Source organism: Zonotrichia albicollis, chromosome 30, assembly GCF_047830755.1.
Source record: "Zonotrichia albicollis isolate bZonAlb1 chromosome 30, bZonAlb1.hap1, whole genome shotgun sequence".
NCBI classification, from domain to species: Eukaryota; Metazoa; Chordata; class Aves; order Passeriformes; family Passerellidae; genus Zonotrichia; species Zonotrichia albicollis.
Window position 1 is genome coordinate 3845676 of NC_133848.1, and position 21761 is coordinate 3867436.

A 21761-nucleotide genomic window follows, 5' to 3' on the forward strand; every position below is an offset into this window, starting at 1 on the left:
GCAGTCGGCGCAGCTCTGCAGCACCTTGATGATCTTCTGGTGGTGGGCAGGGTTCTCAGCAAAGCAGATCTCCAGCTGCCTCAGGAACTTCCTGCTCTTCTCAAAGGCCTGCTGCTCCTCAAACTGCCCACCAGAAAAAAGATTCTTGTTCAAGCACAGACTGCCAAGCATCTGGAACTGACTTCAACAAATAAAATTCCTGTCCTGGGGTTTGCTTTCCATTGTGTTGATGCCTTTCACAAAAGGCACCATTTGGAATAATCAACAGTATAGATAGCATATATATATATATAATAGCATCCTTATTATATTATATTATGTTATGTTTGTTATGTTATGTTATGTTATATTATATATAATGTAATGTAATGTAATATAATTCTATATAGTTCAATATAGTTCAATATAATATAATATAATATGATATAATATAATGTAATATAATTCTATATATTATAATATAATTCTATGTATTCTATATATTATAATATAATTATATATATTATATATTATATATTATATATAATGTCATATAAAATCATAAGGTATAAATATATAATATAGTTACATGTTATATTATGTAATAGTGATTATATAATGCATAATAATATATATAATAATTATATCATCTACAGTATAAGTGCATATTATATCATATTATATTATATTACATTACATTACATTACATTATATTATATTATATTATATATATAATATAATAGCATCCCTAGTTGCTCAAACAGTCAGGGTGTTTATAAACCTTTTTTTCTCTGTCGCAGAACCACAGCCTGAAGATTATTGTGCAAAAAGATTTTCTTTCTGGCGCTTCACCGCCTCTAACTTTCACTGAATAACGAAGTTGGCTTTGCACATAAATCAGGGAAATTCAGGAAACCTCAATCCTACAACCCTCAGAGTGCAAGGGAGATTTGGAGACCGAGCAATCACTGCTGGCTTTATCTGCAGCCAGGTGGGAAAGGCTGATCCTCTGTTGGAGATTTTTTCAGGGATGGCCTAGAAGGCAGCTGTGAGGAGCAGGTTCTCACAGCCTGTTTCTGTGAACAGCAGAGGTTCTCAGGTTATTTTTAATTACAAGTAAAGGTGACAAACATGAAGGCCTTGAGAGCCTTGCACATCAGAGTTCTCAGGCAGCTTTCTCATAACAGGTGGATGTTCTATCTTTGGCTGTTTTGGGAAAGCAAGAATAATTTTGAGAACCCAAATCTTGGTATTGGAAACGTAAGGAGGGGTTGGTGTGTAATCTCTGGCCTATTGTGAGCTCAGATTTTGCAATATGCATGAAGTGAATTAACACTGTTATAAAAGGTGCCTGATTGATGAATAAATCGGAGTTGATGGCTGACCAACGCAAGGTGGGTCATCTCCCCTCCAACTTCAATATATGGTAAACTTCAATATTGGCTGTTTTGGGAAAGCGAGAATAATTTTGAGAACCCAAATCTTGGTACTGGAAACATAAGGAGGAGTTGGTGTGTAATCTCTGGCCTATTGTGAGCTCAGATTTTGCAATATGCATGAAGTGAATTAACGCTGTTATAAAAGGTGCCTGATTGATCAATAAAGTGGAGTCAATGCTGACCAACGCAAGGTGGGTCATCTCCCTCCAACTTCAATAATCCTCCTCGGCCACACCGAGCAGGAGTTTCACAAAACCCACCAAAAACCTCCCAATTCCGATGCACAAAACCACCAAAGCAAACTTGCAGCAAGGCAAAAAATACCAATTTTGCTGCTTTTTTTATCTTTTCCGCTGCCCCAAACTTTGACACCGCCCTCCTCCTGTGCCACCACATACCAGCCCGCACTCCAGCGCCTGCTCGGGCAGCAGAAATGCAGCAAAGTCCGTCAGCAGCTGCGGCCACTCGTGCAGCAGCTGCCGCAGCGTGCAGAACAGATCCACGGCCGTCCGTCTGTCCGCGCCCACCTCGAACTCGTAGATGACGCGCAGGAAATCCTCGTACTTGCCCGGGATGTGCTGCAGCGTCTCGCGCACCTGGGGGGAGAAATAAATTTATCACAGTCATTGGTGTGTGGCAGGGATGGTAAAAATCCTTCTGTCACCCTGGTTTTTTTAAGATTTTCTAAGCCTTCTGATGTTGACATTCCCGGAGTGAATTTTCTCACACGCTTTCTGTAAATAACTCATTGCTTTTCATTCCTTTATGGAGGAGGAGAGGGTTGATGGACTGTTGGTTTGACCAGTTGCTGTGGTGTGTTCTTAAGTTTGTTAGTTTGCTCCCCCCAAGGAGGAAACAACTTTCACTTTATAAGAAAAACCAAGGGAGGAGCAGTTTCATTTCTACAGCAACCTAACTGACAGGGCCCTGGGAAAGGAGGAAACCATTTAATACAGTTTCATTTCCATAGCAATCTAACTGACAGGGTCCTGGGAAAGGAAGAAACCACTTCATACAGAAAATGGGGGGAGCAGTTTCATTTCTACAGCAACCTAACTGACAGGGCCCTGGGAAAGGAAGAAACCATTTCATACAGAAAATGGGGGGAGCGGTTTCATTTCCATAGCAACCTAACTGACAGGGTCCTGGGAAAGGAAGAAACCACTTCATACAGAAAATGGGGGGAGCAGTTTCATTTCCATAGCAACCTAACTGACAGGCTCCTGGGAAAGGAAGAAACCACTTCATACAGAAAATGGGGGGAGCGGTTTCATTTCAATAGCAACCTAACTGACAGGCTCCTGGGAAAGGAAGAAACCATTTAATACAGAAAATGGGGGAGCAGTTTCATTTCCATAGCAACCTAACTGACAGGGTCCTGGGAAAGGAAGAAACCACTTAATACAGAAAATGGGGGGAGCAGTTTCATTTCCATAGCAACCTAACCGACAGGGTCCTGGGAAAGGAAGAAACCATTTAATACAGAAAATGGGGGGAGCAGTTTCATTTCCAGAGCAACCTAACTGACAGGCTCCTGGGAAAGGAAGAAACCATTTAATACAGAAAATGGGGGGAGCAGTTTCATTTCCATAGCAACCTAACTGACAGGGTCCTGGGAAAGGAAGAAACCACCTAATACAGAAAATGGGGGGAGCAGTTTCATTTCCATAGCAACCTAACTGCCCTGGGAAAGGAAGAAACCATTTAATACAGAAAACGGGGGGAGCAGTTTCATTTCCATAGCAACCTAACTGCCCTGGGAAAGGAAGAAACCATTTAATACAGAAAACGGGGGGAGCAGTTTCATTTCCATAGCAACCAAACCGACAGGGTCCCGGGAAAGGAAGAAACCATTTCATACAGAAAATGGGGGGAGCGGTTTCATTTCCACAGCAACCTAACTGACAGGGTCCTGGGAAAGGAAGAAACCACTTAATACAGAAAAAGGGGGGAGCGGTTTCATTTCCACAGCAACCTAACTGACAGGGTCCTGGGAAAGGAAGAAACCAATTAATACAGAAAATGGGGGGAGCAGTTTCATTTCCATAGCAACCTAACCGACAGGGTCCTGGGAAAGGAAGAAACCATTTAATACAGAAAATGGGGGGAGCAAACTAACAAACTTAAGAACACACCACAGCAACCGGTGGCATTGCAGAGGTGTCAATGCCACCTTCCAATCCACTGTCACTTTTGTAAAGCTATAAATGTTGGAATCAGAGAATAAAATTTCCCTTTTTCCCTTCACCTTGAGTGTGTTTTCTCGTGTCCTTCAGCGACATCCTTCCAAAAAAAGACGCCATATTGTGGGCGCTTTGCACCGTGCCAAGCTCTGCCCGTTCCTCCCACCACCCTCCCAGACAGGAATTTCTCCCTAAATCCCTTTATTCTACAAATCTTCCATCTCCTCTACTCAGAATTTATGGAATTTTGTTGAAGCAACCAAGTGATTTTTTTTCCTAAAGATGAACCAAAGCTGCTCATCCCAGTGCAGACTGGGGAAGGTCAGAAATTCAGAATTTTCTGGATTGAGCACCCTCAGTGCTTCATTTGCAGCTCCCACTCTTTGGGAAGGAGGAGGAGGAGGAAAAACAACAGCAGGAATCTGCTGAAATTTCATTTTGGAGGTTTAAGCAGCTCTGGAGGGGTTTGAGTTCTGTTCCTTAACAAAATCCTTGAGCTGGGCAGGGGCTGACATTCTGTGGCAAAAAATCCCAAATTTCTGAGTTTTGTGGCAGAAAACCTCACATTTCTGATGTTCTGCGACCGAACACCCCCAAATTTCTGACATTCTGCGGCAGAACTCCCCAAATTTCTGACGTTTTGTGGTAAAAACCCCAAATTTCTCATGTTCTGTGGCAAATTTCTGACGTTCTGTGGTAAAAAACCCCAAATTTCTGACGTTTTGTGGCAAACTTTTGATATTCTGTGGTGGAACACCCCAAATTTGGGATATTTTGTGGTAAAAAACCCCAAATTTTTGACATTCTGTGGTAAAAACCCCAAATTTCTGATGTTCTGTGGCAGAAAACCCAAAATTTCTGATCTTCTGTAGCAAATTCCTGATGTTTTGTGGCAGAACACCTCAAATTACTGACATTTTGCGGTAAACTTTTGATATTCTGTGGCAGAACACCACTAATTTGGGATATTTTGTGGTAAAAAACCCCAAATTTTTGACGTTTTGTGGTAAAAACCCCAAATTTCTCATGTTCTGTGGCAGAACATCTCAAATTTCTGATCTTCTGTGGCAAATTTCTGATATTCTTTGTTAAAAAAACCCAAATTACTGACGTTCTGCGGCAAATTTCTGACATTCTGTGGTAAAAAACCCCAAATTTCTGACGTTTTGTATCAGAAAAACCCCAAATTTCTAATGTTCTGTGGCAGAACATCTCAAATTTCTGATCTTCTGTGGCAAATTACTGATGTTCTGTGCCAGAAAACCCAAAATTTCTGATGTTTCGTGGCAAACTTTTGATATTCTGTGGCAGAACACCCCGAATTTGGGATATTTTGTGGTAAAAAACCCCAAATTTCTCATGTTCTGTGGTAAAAACCCCAAATTTCTGATGTTCTGTGGCAAATTTCTGATGTTTTATGGCAGAACACCTCAAATTACTGACATTTTGTGGCAAACTTTTGATATTCTGTGGCAGAACACCCCGAATTTGGGATATTCTGTGGTAAAAAACCCCAAATTTTTGATGTTATGTGGTAAAAAACCCCAAATTTCTCATGTTCTGTGGCAGAACACCCCAAATTTCTCATGTTCTGTGGCAGAACATCTCAAATTTCTGATCTTCTGTGGCAAATTTCTGATGTTTTGTGGCAGAAAACCCCAAATTTCTGACGATTTGTGGTAAACTTTTGATATTCTGTGGCAGAACACCTCGAATTTGGGATATTTTGTGGTAAAAAACCCCAAATTTTTGACGTTTTGTGGTAAAAAAATCCCAAATTTTTGACGTTTTGTGGCAGAACTCCCCAAATTTCTGACGTTTTGTGGTAGAAAACCCCAAATTTCTGATGTTCTGTGGCAAATTTCTGATGTTTTGTGGCAAACTTTTGATATTCTGTGGCAGAACACCCTGAATTTGGGATATTTTGTAGTAAAAAAACCCAAATTTTTGACGTTTTGTGGTAAAAAACCCCAAATTTCTGATGTTCTGTGGTAAAAAACCCCAAATTTCTGATGTTCTGTGGCAAATTACTGATGTTCTGCGTCAGAAAGCCCCAAATTACTGACATTCTGTGGTTAAAAAAGCAAATTTCTGATGCTCTGTGGTAGAAAACCCCAAATTTCTGACGTTCTGTGGGAAATTTTTGATGTTCTGAGGCAGAAAACCCCAAATTTTACATGTTCTGTGACCGAACACCCCCCAATTTCTGACATTCTGCGGCAGAAAACCTGGAATTTCTGATGTTCTGTGGCAAATTTCTGACGTTCTGTGGTAAAAAAACCCCAATTTTTTGATGTTTTGTGGCAAAAAACCCCAAATTTCTGACATTTTGTGGTAAAAATCCCCAGATTTCTGCAGTTTTGTGCAGCCTCACCCGGGTGAGGTAGGCCTGGGCGAAGGCCAGGTCCTTCTGCTCCCTCAGCGGGTCTCTGTCCAGGATGTCCTCGTCGTAGAGCAGCAGCAGCTTGGCCGTGTCCCGGCCGCCCCGCGCGCGGCCCCGCCGGCTGCGGCTCCTCAGGGCGCGGCGGCTCCGCCCCGGCGCCTTCAGCGCCTCCCCTGAAGAATCCAACACAAACGGGAAAACTCGGGAAAAATGGTGAAAGGGTTAAATTCTGTGCTGCCTGCAAGGGGAGGAGAGAGATACTTCCCAAGTGGAAGTGTGGGGATCATCACTGCTGGCATCCCTGCTGGTATCCAAAAAAAAAATACCCACAGGACTCACCTGGTGTCCAAAAAAACCCCAAATAATTCACCTGCTGTCCCAAAAACCCCACAGAACTCACTGCCTGCATCCAAATAATCCCAAAAGAACTCACCTGATGGCATCCAAAAAACCCAAAGAACTCACCTGGTGTCCAAAAAAACCCCAAAAAATTCACCTGCTGTCCCAAAAAACCCAAAGCTCTGCCCTGCTGTCCCCAAAGCCCCCCGTGTCCCCAAACCCCCCTGTGTCCCCAAACCCCCCTGTGTCCCCAAACTCACCTGTGACCCCTGCTGTCCCCAAACCCCCATGTCCCCAAACCCACCTGTGTCCCAAATCCACCTGCCGTCCCCAAACCCCCGTGTCCCCAAACCCACCTGATGTCCCCAAACCCCCCTGTGTCCCCAAACCCCTGTGTCCCCAAACCCCCCTGTGTCCCCAGCTGTCCCCAAACCCCCCTGTGTCCCCTGCTGTCCCCAAACTCCCCTGTGACCCCAAACCCCCGTGTCCCCTGTGTCCCCAAACCCCTCTGTGTCCCCAAACCCCTCTGTGTCCCCAAACCCCCCTGTGTCCCCTGATGTCCCCAACCCCCCTGTGACCCCAAACCCCTCTGTGTCCCCACACCCACCTGCTGTCCCCACACCCCCCTGTGTCCCCACACCCACCTGTGTCCCCTGCTGTCCCCAAACCCCCCTGTGTCCCCTTCTGTCCCCAAACCCCTCTGTGTTCCCAAACCCCCCTGTGTCCCCTGCTGTCCCCAAACTCCCCTGTGTCCCCAAACCCCCCTGGTGTCCCCAAACCCCCCTGTGTCCCCCATGTCCCCAAACCCCCCTGTGTCCCCAAACCCCCCTGTGTCCCCTGCTGTCCCCAAACCCCCCTGTGTCCCTAACCCACCTGTGTCCCCAAACCCACCTGCTGTCCCCTGATGTCCCCAAACCCCCCTGTGTCCCCTGTGTCCCCACACCCACCTGCCGGCCTCCTGAGGGTCTCCACCCGTGGTGACGCCGCCTTGGCCGCGGTGGTCGCAGATTTGGGCTCCTCGGAGGGGTCCCCGCACGTTTCATCCTCTTTGTGGGAGCTCTCCATCCCCTCCCCTTCCTCCTCCTCCTCTTCCTCAGGCTCCGAGTTCTCCTCCTGGGAATTTTCCTCTTCAGAATCTCCCTCCTGGCTCAGACGTCTCTCTGTGGCCAGCCAGGTCAGCTTCTCCATTGTTTCCTTAGAAATAATCATTAAAAAAATCCCATTTTTAATTTTATTTGGCTGAAAAATATAATTTTTTAAATTATTGTTTCCTTAGAAATAATAATTAAAAATCCCATTTTTTAAAATTAAAAAATTATAGAAATATATATTTTTTAAAATATATATATTTAAAAATATTTTAAAAAATAATTTTTAAAATTTTATTTGGTTCAAAAATATAATTTTTAAATTATTATTTCCTTAGAAATAATAATAAAAAAATTCCATTTTTAAATTTTATTTGGTTTAAACGTCTCTCTGTTGCCAGCCAGGTATAGTATCATATCATATCATATCATATCATATCATATCATATCATCATATCATATCATATATAATGTAATGTAATGTAATGTAATGTAATGTAATCTAATGTAATGGAATATAATGTAATTTAATGTAATATAATGTAATTTTTAAAATTTTATTTGGCTCAAAAATAGAATTTTTTAAATTACCATTTCCTTAGGAATAATAATTTAAAAATCCCATTTTATTAAATGTTATTTGCCTCAAAAATATAATTTTTAAATTATTATTTCTTTAGGAATAATAATTTAAAAATCCCATTTTTAAATTTTATTTGGTTTAAATGTCTCTCTGTTGCCAGCCAGGTCAACAGAGAGTTTTTCCATTGTTTCCTTGGAAATAATAATTTACAAATCCCAGTTTTAAGAATTTTATTTGGCTCAAAAATACAATTTTTAAATTTTTATTTAGCTCAAAAATAGAATTTTTAAATTATTATTTCCTTAGAAATAATCCCCAGTGGGATTTCCAGTGGCATCTCCATTGGGATTTCAGTGGGATTTCCATGGGGATTTCAGTGGGGTTCCCAGTGGGATTTTCAGTGGGATTTCCAATGGGATCCCCAGTAGGATTTGCATTGGGATTTCAGAGGGATTCTCAGTGGGATTTCCAGTGGGGCCCTCAGTGGAATTTAATTCCCAGTGAGATTCCCAGTGGGATCCTCAATGGGATTTCCAGTGGGATCCTCAATGGGATTCCCAGTGGGATTCCCAGTGGGATTCCCAGTGGAGTTTCCATTGGGATTTCAGTGGGATTCTCAGTAGGATTTCCAGATTCCCAGTGGGGTTCCCAGTAGGATTTCCATTGGGATTTCAGCAGGGTTCCCAGTGGGATTCCCAGATCCCCAGTGGGATTTTCAGTGGGGTCCTCAGTGAGATCCTCAGTGGGATTTCATTCCCAGTGAGATTCCCAGTGGGATCCTCAATGGGATATCCAGTGGGATTCCCAGTGGGATTTCCAGATCTCCAGTGGGATTCTCAGTGGGATTTCCAATGGGATTTCCAGTGGGATTCCCATTGGGACCCCCAGTGAGATTCCCATTGGGATTTCCATTGGGATTCCCAGTGGAGTTTCCATTGGGATTTCGATGGGATTATCAGTGGGGTCCCCCGTGGGATTTCCAGATCCCCAGCGGGATTTCCATTGGGATTTCAGTGGGATTTCCAGCGGGATTTCCTGTGGGATTTCCATTGGGATTTCAGTGGGATTTCCAGTAGGATTTCTAGATCCCCAGTGGGATTTCCAGAGGGATCCCCATTGGGATTTCCATTGGGATCCCCAGTGAGATTCCCATTGGGATTCCCAGTGGAGTTCCCAGTGGGATTTCAGTGGGATTATCAGTGGGATTCCTAATAGGATTTCCACTAGGATTTCAGTGGGGTTCCCAGAGGGATTTCCAGTTAGATTCCCAGTAGGATTCCCCAGTGGGATTTCCAATGGGATCCCCAGAGGGACTTCCAGTAGGATCCCCAGTGGGATTCTCCAGTGGGTTTCCCAGTGGGATTCCTGACTCCACAGGGCGTTTCAAGACACCCACAGCTGCCCCTTTTTAGGGATTTCCAAGTTTTATCCTTTCAAGTTTTATCTTTTCAAGTTTTATCTTTTCAAGTTTTATCTTTACCTGCAGCTCCGGCACCGACAGGATCGACTCCTCCGAGGCCGATGACATTTCCTCATCCTCATCTTGCGTAAAATCATCGAAATCATCTTCCTCCTCCTCCTCCTGCCCTTCCCTGTCCCCCGCGGCCTCGGGGCCGGCCGGCGTCCCCACGGAGAGCCCGTCGATGCTGGAGGAGTCCCCCGGGGGGCTGCTGAAGCCGCCCTCCCTCTCAGGGGGGTTCCTTGGGGAGCCCCCGGGGCCCGGGGGCCCTGCAGCCCCCCCAGGCTCCCCCTGCTGCTCCCCCTGGGCAGGGCAGGGCCCGGCCTGGCCTTGCTCCTCCGCCTTCTCCTCACAGGGATTCTGCTCCTTCCTGGGCTCGTCCCCACAGGAGCAGGCGGCCTCCATGTTCAGCTCCTGGCCAAGGCCCAGCAGGAACTCCTCCTTCCTTTCAGCACATAGAATTTCTCTTTTTTGCGCCAGGCTGGCTTCTTTGGGAGCATCACTTAAATCTTCACACTTGATTTCCACCGGGGCATCGGGATTTTCTAAGTGAGGCAAAAGCTCCACCACGGGCAAAGGCTCTGATGCGTTCCCATCTCCCTCTGCCACTGCCCAGCTGCTCCCCTTGTCCTGAGCGTCCCCACGGGCAGGGTTGGTGCCACACTCCTTCTTCGGGGACAAAGTGGGGCAGGGCACAAAGAGCTCCGAGGGCTCCACCTTGGGCTCCACGGCAGGGAAAGCTCCTGGAGCAGGGAGCAGGGTCAGCTTCTCCTCCCCTTCTCTCCCCACAGGGCTGGGGGACACAATCAGGGACGGGATGGACGAGGTCACCAGGGGCTGGCTGAGGGGGCACGGGAACGGGGAGGGGTTCACCAGCAGGGTGGTGACCGGGATGGCCTGAGCGCCGCGGCCCACGGCCGTTCCCAGGGGCTGGATGACGTTGCAGCCATTGCCAATGTTGAGCACCTTCACCGTGGTGGCAGGGACGGTGAGGATGACAGGGGAGGGCTGGAGCACAGGGGCAGCTTTGATCACCGGGGCACATTTGGGCCCTTTTTTCCTCTGGTGGCCTTTCCTCACGCACGGCCTGCGCGCCCTCACGGCGCCCAGCGCCGGCAGCATCACCTTGGGCTGGGCCCCCCCCGCCTCTGAGGCCACCACAGCCCCTGGGAAGGCCTGCCTGGAGCTGGGCTGCCCGGCGGGCAGAACATTCTGGAACTCCACGGCATCCCCGGCCGCCAGCACTGCCGGCACCCTGAGGGGCGGCGGCGCCGGCTGGATGGGCCGGGGGACGCGGCTGCGGAGCCGGCTGGGCGTGGCCTCTGCCTGAGGCGATTTCTGGCTTTTCTGCAGGCCCGGGGCGCCGGGGCCGGGCTGCAGGCCGGGGCTGGGCCGGATCAGCACCGGCTTCAGAGCTGCACACCTCTGCCTCCTCCAGGGCCGCCGGGAGAAGCGGTTTCCTAAAGGTTTCAGGGTGAGCACGAGCCCCTTGGGCATCAGCAAAGGATATTTGTCATCACAATCCCCGCCTGAAGATTCCTTCTCTGCCCCTGCCAGGACAGATTCTCCAGCAGGAGACGTTGGCGTCTCCTTGGCATCTTCTGCCAGCTGCTTCAGCTCCCTCTGGATGGAGGGCAAGCTCGCCTGAAAGGAGCAAAAATTTATTTTAATTATTATTTATTTCTGTATTTTCACCTTCACACAGCAGCACAGAAGGCAACTCTGTGAGCTGGTAGAGCTTCCTCTAGCTGCTTCTACAAACAGGATTTATTTCCTTTCTACTACTCCATGGTACTTAATAGTAACATAATAGTACATAATAGTACATTAAATTCATGAGTTGCACTGCAAAACCTTTAGGAGAGTCAAAAATCCTGAGGAAAACCAAAGTTTTTTTTTTGTTTTATAAAGGTTGCTTTAGTAAAAATCAGATTTTGTGGGAAGGAAAGTTCCCTGTGGGACAGGGGGTGAGGAAGAGAAATGGATTTTATGGCATTTGAGTGCTGCCTTGGGGAAAGTGCTCCCTGACTGCCTGACTCACAGGAATGGTGTCTATGGCTCCAGGAAAAATCCAAAAGGAAAAAATCCAAAAGGAAAAAAAAAAAACAGAAAAAAAAATCCACAAGAGGAAACAAGTCCAGAAGGAAGAAAATCAGAAGGAGAAAAAAAAAAACCAAAAAAAACAGAAGGAAAAAATCCAGAAAAAAAAATCCACAAAAGGAAAAAATCCATAAGGAGAAAAATCCAAAAGGAAAAAATCCACAAAAGGGGAAAGTCCAAAAGGAAAAAAATCCACAAGCGAAAAATCCATAAGGAAAAAATCCACAAGGAAAAAATATATGAGGAAAAAATCCAAGAGGAAAATCCACAAGGGGAAAAATCCACAAAGGGGAAAAATCCACAAAAGGAAAAAATCCATAAGGAGAAAATCCACAAGATAAAAATCCACAAGGGGAAAATCCACAAAAAGAAAAAAATCCACAAAAAGAAAAAAATCCACAAGGAAAAAATCCACAAGGAAAAAAATCCACAAAAGGAAAAAAAATCCATAAGGAGAAAATCCACAAGGGGAAAAATCCAGAAGGAAAATCCAGAAGGGAAAAAATCCAAAAGGAAAAAAATCCACAAGGAAAAATATCCACAAGGGGAAGAAAATTCCACAAAAGGAAAAAATCCATAAGGAAAAAATCCACAAGGGGAAAAAAAATCTACAAAATGAAAAAAAATCCACAAAAGGAAAAAATCCACAAGGGGAAAATCCACAAGCGGAAAACCCAAAGAAAAATCCACAAGGGAAAAATCCAGAAAAGGAAAAAAAAAATCCAAAAGGAAAAAATCCAAAAGGGGAAAATCCACAAGTGGAAAATCCACATGGGAAAAATATCCACAAGGAAAAAAATCCATAAGGGGAAAATCCACAAGGAGAAAACCCAAAGAAAAATCCACAAGGGGAAAAATCCACAAAAGGAAAAAAATCCACAAGGGAAAAATCCACAAGTGGAAATCCCACATGGGAAAAATATCCACAAAAGGAAAAAAATCCATAAGGAAAAAAAATCCAAAAGGAAAAAAAAAACCACAAAAGGAAAAAATCCACAAGGGAAAAATCCAGAAAAGGAAAAAAAATCCAAAAGGGGAAAATCCACATGGGAAAAATATCCACAAGGAAAAAAATCCATAAGGGGAAAATCCACAAGGGGAAAACCCAAAGAAAAACCCACAAGGGGAAAAAAAATCCACTAAAAGGAAAAAAATCCCCAGAAAACCAAATAAAACCCCCAAAACCGAGCCGAACCCCCGCTGCCCTGCGGAAATACCTTGAGCCAGAAGGGCAGGCGCTGCTCCTCCCGCTCCAGCGGCGCCTTCCACTCGTGCGGCTGCAGCTCCGCACAGCAGGCGGGCAGCGGCGGCAGCTGCTTGGTGCGCCTGTAGTGCTGGGGGGACAGGGAGAGGTGACAAACAGACACAGGGACACAGGTGACACTGAGCCACAGGTGACAGAGGGACACAGAGACAGGTGACAAAGGCACACAGGGACACTGCAGCTCCGCACAGCAGGCGGGCAGTGGCGGCAGCTGCTTGGTGCGCCTGTAGTGCTGGGGGACACAGGGACAGGGAGAGGTGACACAGGTGACACAGGGACAGGTGACACAGGGACACAGGGACAGGGACAGGTGACACAGGGACACAGGGGACAAAGGGACACAGTGACACTGCAGCTCCTCACAGCACCTGAGCAGCACCGGCAGCTGCTTGGTCCGCTTGTAGTGCTGAAGGGACAGGTGACAGGTGACACAGGGACACAGGTAACAAAGGGACACAGGGGACAAAGGGACACAGGTGACAAAGGGACACAGGGGACAAAGGGACACAGGTGACACTGCAGCCACACAGGTGACAAAGGCACACAGGTGACACTGCTGGGGTGACACTGCAGCCACACAGCACCGGCAGCTACTTGGTCCTCTTGTAGTGCTGAGGGGACAAAGGGACACAGGGACAGGTGACAGAGGGACACAGGTGGCATTGCTCAGGTGACACTGCAGCCACACAGGTGACACAGGGACACAGGTGACACTGCTCAGGTGACACTGCAGCCACACAGGTGACAAAGGCACACAGGTGACAAAGGGACACAGGGACAGGTGACAGAGGGACACAGGTGACAAAGGGACACAGGTGACACTGCTGGGGTGACACTGCAGCCACACAGGTGACACTGCAGCTCCTCACAGCACCGGCAACTGCTTGGTCCTCTTGTAGTGCTGAGGGGACAGGGACAGGGACAGGTGACAAAGGGACACATGTGACCATGGGACACAGGTGACAAAGGGACACAGGTGACATTGCTCAGCTGACACTGCAGCCACACAGGTGACAAAGGGACACAGGAGACACTGCTCAGCTGACACTGCAGCCACACAGCACCTCAGCAGCACAGGCAGCTGCTTGGTCCGCCTGTAGTGCTGGGGGACACAGGGACAGGGACAGGTGACAAGGGGACACAGGTGACATTGCTCAGGTGACAGTGCAGCAACACAGGTAACACAGCCACACAGGGGACAAAGGGACACAGGTCACACTGCAGCCACACAGCACCAGCAGCTGCTTGGTCCTCTTGTAGTGCTGAGGGGACACGGACACAGGGACAGGTGACAGAGGGACACAGGGACAGGGACAGGTGACAGAGGGACACGGGTGACACTGAGCCACAGGTGACACTGCTGGGGTGACACTGAGCCACACAGCACCGGCAGCTGCTTGGTGTGCCTGTAGTGCTGAGAGGACACGGACAGGTGACACAGGGACACAGGTGACAAAGGCACACAGGTGACACTGCAGCCACACAGCACCTCAGCAGCGGCGGCAGCTGCTTGGTCCTCTTGTAGTGCTGAGGGGACACGGACAGAGGGACAGGTGACACAGGGACACAGGTGACAAAGGCACACAGTGACACTGCAGCTCCGCACAGCAGGCGGGCAGTGGCGGCAGCTGCTTGGTGCGCCTGTAGTGCTGGGGGACACATGGACAGGTGACACAGGGACACAGGGACAGGTGACACAGGGACACAGGGACACAGGGACAGGTGACACAGGGACACAGGTGACAAAGGCACACAGTGACACTGCAGCTCCGCACAGCAGGTGGGCAGCGGCGGCAGCTGCTTGGTGCGCCTGTAGTGCTGGGGGACACAGACCAGTGACAAACAGACACAGGGACACAGGTGATACAGAGCCACAGTTGACACTGCTCAGGTGACACTGCAGCCACCCAGCTAACACTGCAGCCACACAGGTGACACAGGCACACAGGAGACACTGCTGGGGTGACACTGCAGCCACACAGCACCTCAGCAGCGGCGGCAGCTGCTTGGTCCTCTTGTAGTGCTGAGGGGACACGGACAGAGGGACAGGTGACACAGGGACACAGGGACAGGGACAGAGGGACACAGGAACACAGGGACAGGTGACAAAGGCACACAGGTGACAAAGGCACACAGGTGACACTGCTCAGGTGACACTGCTGGGGTGACACTGCTGGGGTGACACTGCAGCCACACAGCACCGGCAGCTGCTCGGTCCTCTTGTAGTGCTGAGGGGACACGGACACAGGGACAGGTGACAAAGGGACACAGGGACAGAGGGACACAGGCGACATTGCTCAGGTGACAGTGCAGCCACACAGGTGACAAAGGCACACAGGTGACACTGCAGCCACACAGGTGACAGAGGGACACAGTGACACTGCAGCTCCGCACAGCACCCGGGCAGCGGCAGCAGCTGCTTGGTGCGCCTGTAGTGCTGGGGGAACACGGACACAGGGACAGGTGACAGAGGGACACAGGTGACATTGCTCAGGTGACAGTGCAGCCACACAGGAGACAAAGGCACACAGGTGACACTGCAGCCACAGGTGACACTGCTGGGGTGACACTGCAGCCACACAGGTAACACAGCCACACAGGGGACAAAGGGACACAGGTCACACTGCAGCCACACAGCACCGGCAGCTGCTTGGTCCGCTTGTAGTGCTGAGGGGACAAAGGGACACAGGGACAGGTGACGAAGGGACACAGGGACAGGTGACAAAGGGACACTGCAGCCACACAGGTGACAAAGGCACACAGGTGACAAAGGGACACAGGTGACACTGCTGGGGTGACACGGCAGCCACACAGGTGACAAAGGGACACAGTGACAAAGGGACATAGGTGACACTGCTGGGGTGACACTGCAGCCACACAGGTAACACTGCTCAGGTGACACTGCTGGGATGAAGGACTGGGCTCCCTGCAGGTGTTCACGTCAATAAAGTGATTTTTTAATAAGGTTTTACCACAGGAATATTAAAAATAACAACCAGGAGCTCACTGGCTGCTCTCACAGATTCAGGCAGCTCGGCAGGTTCTGTTTTGTTTTATCTGCTTTTGCTTTATGCAGGTGTTGTTTTACCTGGTGTTGTTTTATGTGGTTTTATGCAGGTGTTGTTTTATGTATTTTTATTTTATGTGGTTTTGTGCAGGTGTTGTTTTATCTTGTTTTTGTTTAATACAGGTGCTGTTTTATGTGGTTTTGTTTAATGCAGGTGCTGTTTTATATAGATGTTGTTTTATCTGATTTTGTTCTATGCAGCTGTTGCTTTATGTGATTTTATGCAGGTGCTGTTTTATGTGGTTTTGTTTTATAGAGGTGTTGTTTTATCTGATTTTGTGACTAAGGGAAATAAATGGCTAAATCCTCACTGCTACCCCAAGGATGACATTTTATTTAAAATAAGGAGCCCTTGGAACACAGAGCAGCTGCTGGAAGGGTGTTTTATCTGGTTTTGTTTTGTGCAGGTGTTGTTTAATCTGGTTTTGTGCAGGAGTTGTTTAATCTGGTTTTGTGGCTAAGGGAAATAAAAGGTTAATGACATTTTTTTTAATAAAAGATTAATGGCATTTTTTTTAAATAGGAGGCCTTAGAAATAATTCACCTGGATGAATTTTTAACCAGGATCACTGAGTTTTACCAGAACTATCTGACCTCTAAAAAATCAAATCAGCCTCTAAACACCTCCCAAATCCAGGGACTAATGGAAATAAAGGTTAAATCCTCACTGCTACCCCAAGGATGACATTTTATTTAAAATAAGGGGCCCTTGGAACACAGAGCAGCTGCTGGAAGGGTGTTTTATCTGGTTTTGTTTTGTGCAGGTGTTGTTTTATCTGGTTTTGTGGCTAAGGGAAATAAAAGGTTAATGACATTTTTTTAAAATAAAAGGTTAATGACATTTTTTTTTAAATAGGAGGCCCTAGAAATAATTCACCTGGATCAATTTTTAATCAAGATTATTGAGTTTTACCAGGACTATCTGACCCCTAAAGAGTCCAATCAGTATCAAAGGGAAACAAAAGGTTAAATTCCCACTGCTACCCCAAGGATGACATTTTATTTGAAATAAGGAGCCCAGGATTTGCCCCTTACCCTGATGATGTTGTCAGGGGCTCTGTTCATGGTCAGGTTCTTGATCCTCACCGTCAGCTGGTGGGCAGTTTTGGTGGGCAGCAGGTATTTGCTGATCAGAGGCTTGGGGAAATCGGTGCCCTCGAAATGCTTCAGCCCCAAAGCCAACAAGCTGCAAAGAGAAACCATAAAAAACCTCTCAGCTCTCCCCAAGTGCTGGAGATTTTTTCAAAAATGGCTTGGAAGGAGTAAAATTCTCACAGCCTGTTTCTGTGAACAGTAAAAGTTCTCAGGTTGTTTTTAATTACAAGTAAAAGTAACTTTAATTACAAGAAAAAGTGACAAAGGCTTTTTGTTTTACCAGAACTATCCGAGCTCTAAAAAATCAAATCAGCCTCTAAACACCTCCCAAATCCAGGGACTAGTGGAAATAAAGGTTAAATTGTCCCTTCTACCCCAAGGATGACATTTTATTTAAATTAAGAGGCCCTTGGAACACAGAGCAGCTGCTGGAAGGGTGTTTTATCTGGTTTTGTGGCTAAGGGAAATAAAAGGTTAATGACATTTTTTTAAAATAAAATATTAATGACCTTTTTTTAAATAGGAGGCCCTAGAAATAATTCACCTGGATGAAGTTTTAACCAGGATCACTGAGTTTTACCAGAACTATCTGACCTCTAAAGAGTCCAATCAGCCTCCAAAGGAAAGAAAAGGTTCAAAATCCTCATTGCTACCCCAAGGATGACATTTTATTTAAAATAAGGAGCCCTTGGAATGAAGGCCTTGAGAACCTGGCATACCAGAGTTCTCATAACAAGTGGATATTCTATCTTTGGCTGTTTTGGGAAAGCAAAAATAATTTTGAGAACCCAAATCTTGGTATTGGAAACATGAGGAGGGGTTGGTGTGTTATCTCTGACCTGCTGTGAGCTCAGAGTTTGCAATGTGCATGAATGTAATTAACACTGTAATAAAGGGGCCTGATTGATGAATAAAGTGGAGTTGATGCTGAACAAGGCAGTTGGGTCTCTCCTTCCATCTTCAATACCCAAGGACCAAAATTCTCTTTAAAAAGTGATTTTCACCCGTTTTGTGCAAGAATGGGGCAATAGGAAGTTGGGTCTCTCCCTCCATCTTCAACACCCAAGGACCGAAATTCTCTTTAAAAAGCGATTTTCACCCGTTTTGTACAAGAATCGGGCAATAGGAAGTTGGGTCTCTCCCTCCATCTTCAACACCCAAGGACCAAAATTCTCTTTAAAAACCGATTTTCACCCATTTTGTGCAAGAATCCGGCAATAGGAAGTTGGGTCTCTCCCTCCATCTTCAACACCCAAGGACCGAAATTCTCTTTAAAAAGCGATTTTCACCCATTTTGTGCAAGAATGGGGCAATAGGAAGTTGGGTCTCTCCCTCCATCTTCAACACCCAAGGACCGAAATTCTCTTTAAAAAGCGATTTTCACCCGTTTTGTGCAAGAATGGGGCAATAGGAAGTTGGGTCTCTCCCTCCATCTTCAACACCCAAGGACCAAAATTCTCTTTAAAAAGCGATTTTCACCCGTTTTGTGCAAGAATCAGGCAATAGGAAGTTGGGTCTCTCCCTCCATCTTCAACACCCAAGGACCGAAATTCTCTTTAAAAAGCGATTTTCACCCATTTTGTGCAAGAATCAGGGAATAGGAAGTTGGGTCTCTCCCTCCATCTTCAACACCCAAGGACCGAAATTCTCTTTAAAAAGCGATTTTCACCCATTTTGTGCAGGAATGGGGCAATAGGAAGTTGGGTCTCTCCCTCCATCTTCAACACCCAAGGACCGAAATTCTCTTTAAAAATCGATTTTCACCCATTTTGTGCAGGAACGGGGAAATCAGCACTCACTTGTCCTCGGCCTTGGTGAACAGGATCTTGTCGCGGGGAGGGTTTGCCCTCAGGGCACAGATGGGCAGCAGCTCCGGGTACATGAAAACTCTCCTGGTGGCCAAAATCCAGGCCACGGCCTTGGGCAGGCACGAGAATTCGCTGGCTGGGGGAAGAATGAACAGGGAAAGGCGGTTTGTGGGTGTGGATGGATGTTTTTCCCTTGAAAAATCTGATTTTTTTTACTCCTTTCACTGCAAAAATAAATTCTTGTTTTTAGATTTTACAGATTTTCTAGTTTTTCCCTTTAAGTTTACACCTGCAAAATGTAAAATTATTGCCCCTGTCCATCTTTTCTTTTGCTCTGTAGCAAGGTAAAGACCAAGTGGCCACTCTGAGCCAAGAAACACTTTTAGTATATTGTAGTTAAGAAATAATTAACTTCTGATTGTGATGGTGTGAGTTGTGATATCTGGATTGTCTCACCCTTCATATAAGGCTGAAAATGGAATAAAAATTATTTAAAACAACTCTCAATTGCCCCAAATGTGGGTCAGAAAAGAGAATAATCCTGTCCCTTCACTTATATTTCTTCATAACCTGGTACTTGGTGTGGCTAAAGCTGAGAGACAAATAAACACTTTTAGTATATTGTAATTAAGCAATAATTAACTTCTGATTGTGATGGTGTGAGTTATGATATCTAGATTGTCTCACCCTTCATATAAGGCTGAAAATAGAATAAAAATTATTTAAAACAACTCTCAATTCCCCCAAATCTGGGTCAGCAAAGGGAATAATCCTATCCTATCACTTATATTTCTTCATAGCCTGCTAATTGGTGTGGCTAAAGCTGAGAGACAAATCAACACTTTTAATATATGTTCATTAAGAAATAATTAACTTCTGATTGTGATGGTGTGAGTTATGATATCTAGATTGTCTCACCCTTCACATAAGAAGGAAAATAGATTATAAATTGTTTAAAACCCCCCTCAATTGCCCCAAATGTGGGTCAGAAAAGGGAATAACCCACCCTGTCCCTTCACTTATATTTCCTCATATCCTGCTCATGCTTTCCTCACCCTGTCACTGTGGGAAATGGATTTATAGGAAATTGGTGTGGAAAATTGGTAGTGTAATTAAGAAATAATTAACTTCTGATTGTGATGGTGTGAGTTATGATATTTGTACTGTCCCACTCTGTACATGAGACTGAAAATGGAATTAAAATTGTTTAAAACCCCCCTCAATCGCCCCAAATCTGGGTCGGCAAAGGGAATAACCCACCCTGTCCCATCACTTATATTTCCTCACAGCCTGCTCATGCTTTCCTCACCCTGTCACTGTGGGAAATGGATTTGTAGGAAATTGGTGTGGAAAATTGGTGGTGTAATTAAGAAATAATTAACTTCTGATTGTGATGGTGTGAGTTATGACACTTCTAGTGTCTCACTCTTCACATGAGACTGAAAACAGAATAAAAATTGTTTAAAACCCCCCTAAATCGCCCCAAATGTGGGTCAGCAAAGGGAATAACCCACCCTGTCCCATCACTTATATTTCTTCATAACCTGGTACTTGGTGTGGCTAAAGCTGAGAGACCACCTAACACCTTTAGCATATTGTAATTAAGAAATAATTAACTTCTGATTGTGATGGTGGGAGTTATGATATCTAAATTGTCTCACCCTTCATATAGGGCTGAAAATGGAATAAAAATTATTTAAAACAACTCTCAATTGCCCCAAATGTGGGTCAGCAAAGGGAATAACCCACCCTCTCCCCTCACTTCTATTTCCTCACATCCTGCTCATGCTTTTCCCACCCTGTCACTGTGGGAAATGGATTTATAGGAAGTTGGTGAGGTTAAAGCTGATAGACCACCTAACACCTTTAGCATATTGTAATTAAGAAATAATTAACTTCTGATTGTGATGGTGGGAGTTATGATACCTGTATTATCTCACCCCTCATATAAGACTGAAAATGGAATTAAAATTATTTAAAACACCTCTAAATCGCCCCAAATCTGGGTCAGCAAAGGGAATAACCCACCCTGTCCCATCACTTATATTTCCTCACATCCTGCTCATGCTTTCCTTACCCTGTCCCTGTGGAAAATGGATTTATAGGAAATTGGTGTGGAAAATTGGTGGTGTAATTAAGAAATAATTAACTTCTGATTGTGATGGTGTGAGTTATGATATCTAGATTGTCTCACCCTTCACATGAGACTGAAAATGGAATAAAAATTATTTAAAACACCTCGAAATTGCCCCAAATGTGGGTCAGCAAAGGGAATAACCCACCCTGTCCCATCACTTATATTTCTTCATAGCCTGCTAATTGGTGTGGCTAAAGCTGAGAGACAAATAAACAATTTAATATATGTTCATTAAGAAATAATTAACTTCTGATTGTGATGGTGTGAGTTATGATATCTAGATTGTCTCACCCTTCATATAAGGCTGAAAATGGAATTAAAATTGTTTAAAACACCCCTAAATTGCCCCAAATCTGGATCAGAAAAGGGAATAACCCACCCTCTCCCCTCACTTTTATTTCACAGGAAATTGGTGTGGAGGCCAAAAAACACTTTTAGTATATTGTAATTAAGAAATAATTAACTTCTGATTGTGATGGTGTGAGCTATGATATCCAGATTGTCTCACCCTTTACATGAGACGGAAAATAGAATAAAAATAGCTTAAAACACCTCGAAATTGCCCCAAATCTGGGTCAGCAAAGGGAATAACCCACCCTGTCCCATCACTTATATTTCCTCACATCCTGCTCATGCTTTCCTCACCCTGTCCCTGCAGGAAATGGATTTACAAGAAATTGGTGTGGCTAAAGCTGAGAGATAAATAAACACTTTTAATATATGGTAATTAAGACATAATTTACTTCTGATTGTACTGGTGTGAGTTATGATATTTGTACTGTCCCACTCTGTATATGAGACTGAAAATAGAGTAGTTTAAAACCCCCCTAAATTGCC

At 45.5% G+C, this 21761-nt stretch overlaps 1 protein-coding gene across 2 annotated transcripts in view; it reads right to left on the reverse strand.

Moving 5' to 3' along the window:
- Nucleotides 1–21761, reverse strand: part of LOC102073675 (GON-4-like protein) — a 92861-nt gene that overhangs the window by 15989 nt on the left and 55111 nt on the right. For both annotated transcript variants that reach the window (XM_074529415.1, XM_074529416.1), the window contains exons 17-24: nt 18779–18923; nt 16920–17070; nt 12771–12887; nt 9475–11097; nt 7271–7517; nt 5976–6157; nt 1817–2014; nt 1–123 (exon numbers count right to left, since the gene is read on the reverse strand). The exon at nt 1–123 is cut by the window's left edge and continues 21 nt beyond it. In XM_074529415.1, coding sequence (XP_074385516.1) covers nt 1–123; nt 1817–2014; nt 5976–6157; nt 7271–7517; nt 9475–11097; nt 12771–12887; nt 16920–17070; nt 18779–18923 — 2786 coding nt within the window. The remainder of the gene's footprint in view (nt 124–1816; nt 2015–5975; nt 6158–7270; nt 7518–9474; nt 11098–12770; nt 12888–16919; nt 17071–18778; nt 18924–21761) is intronic.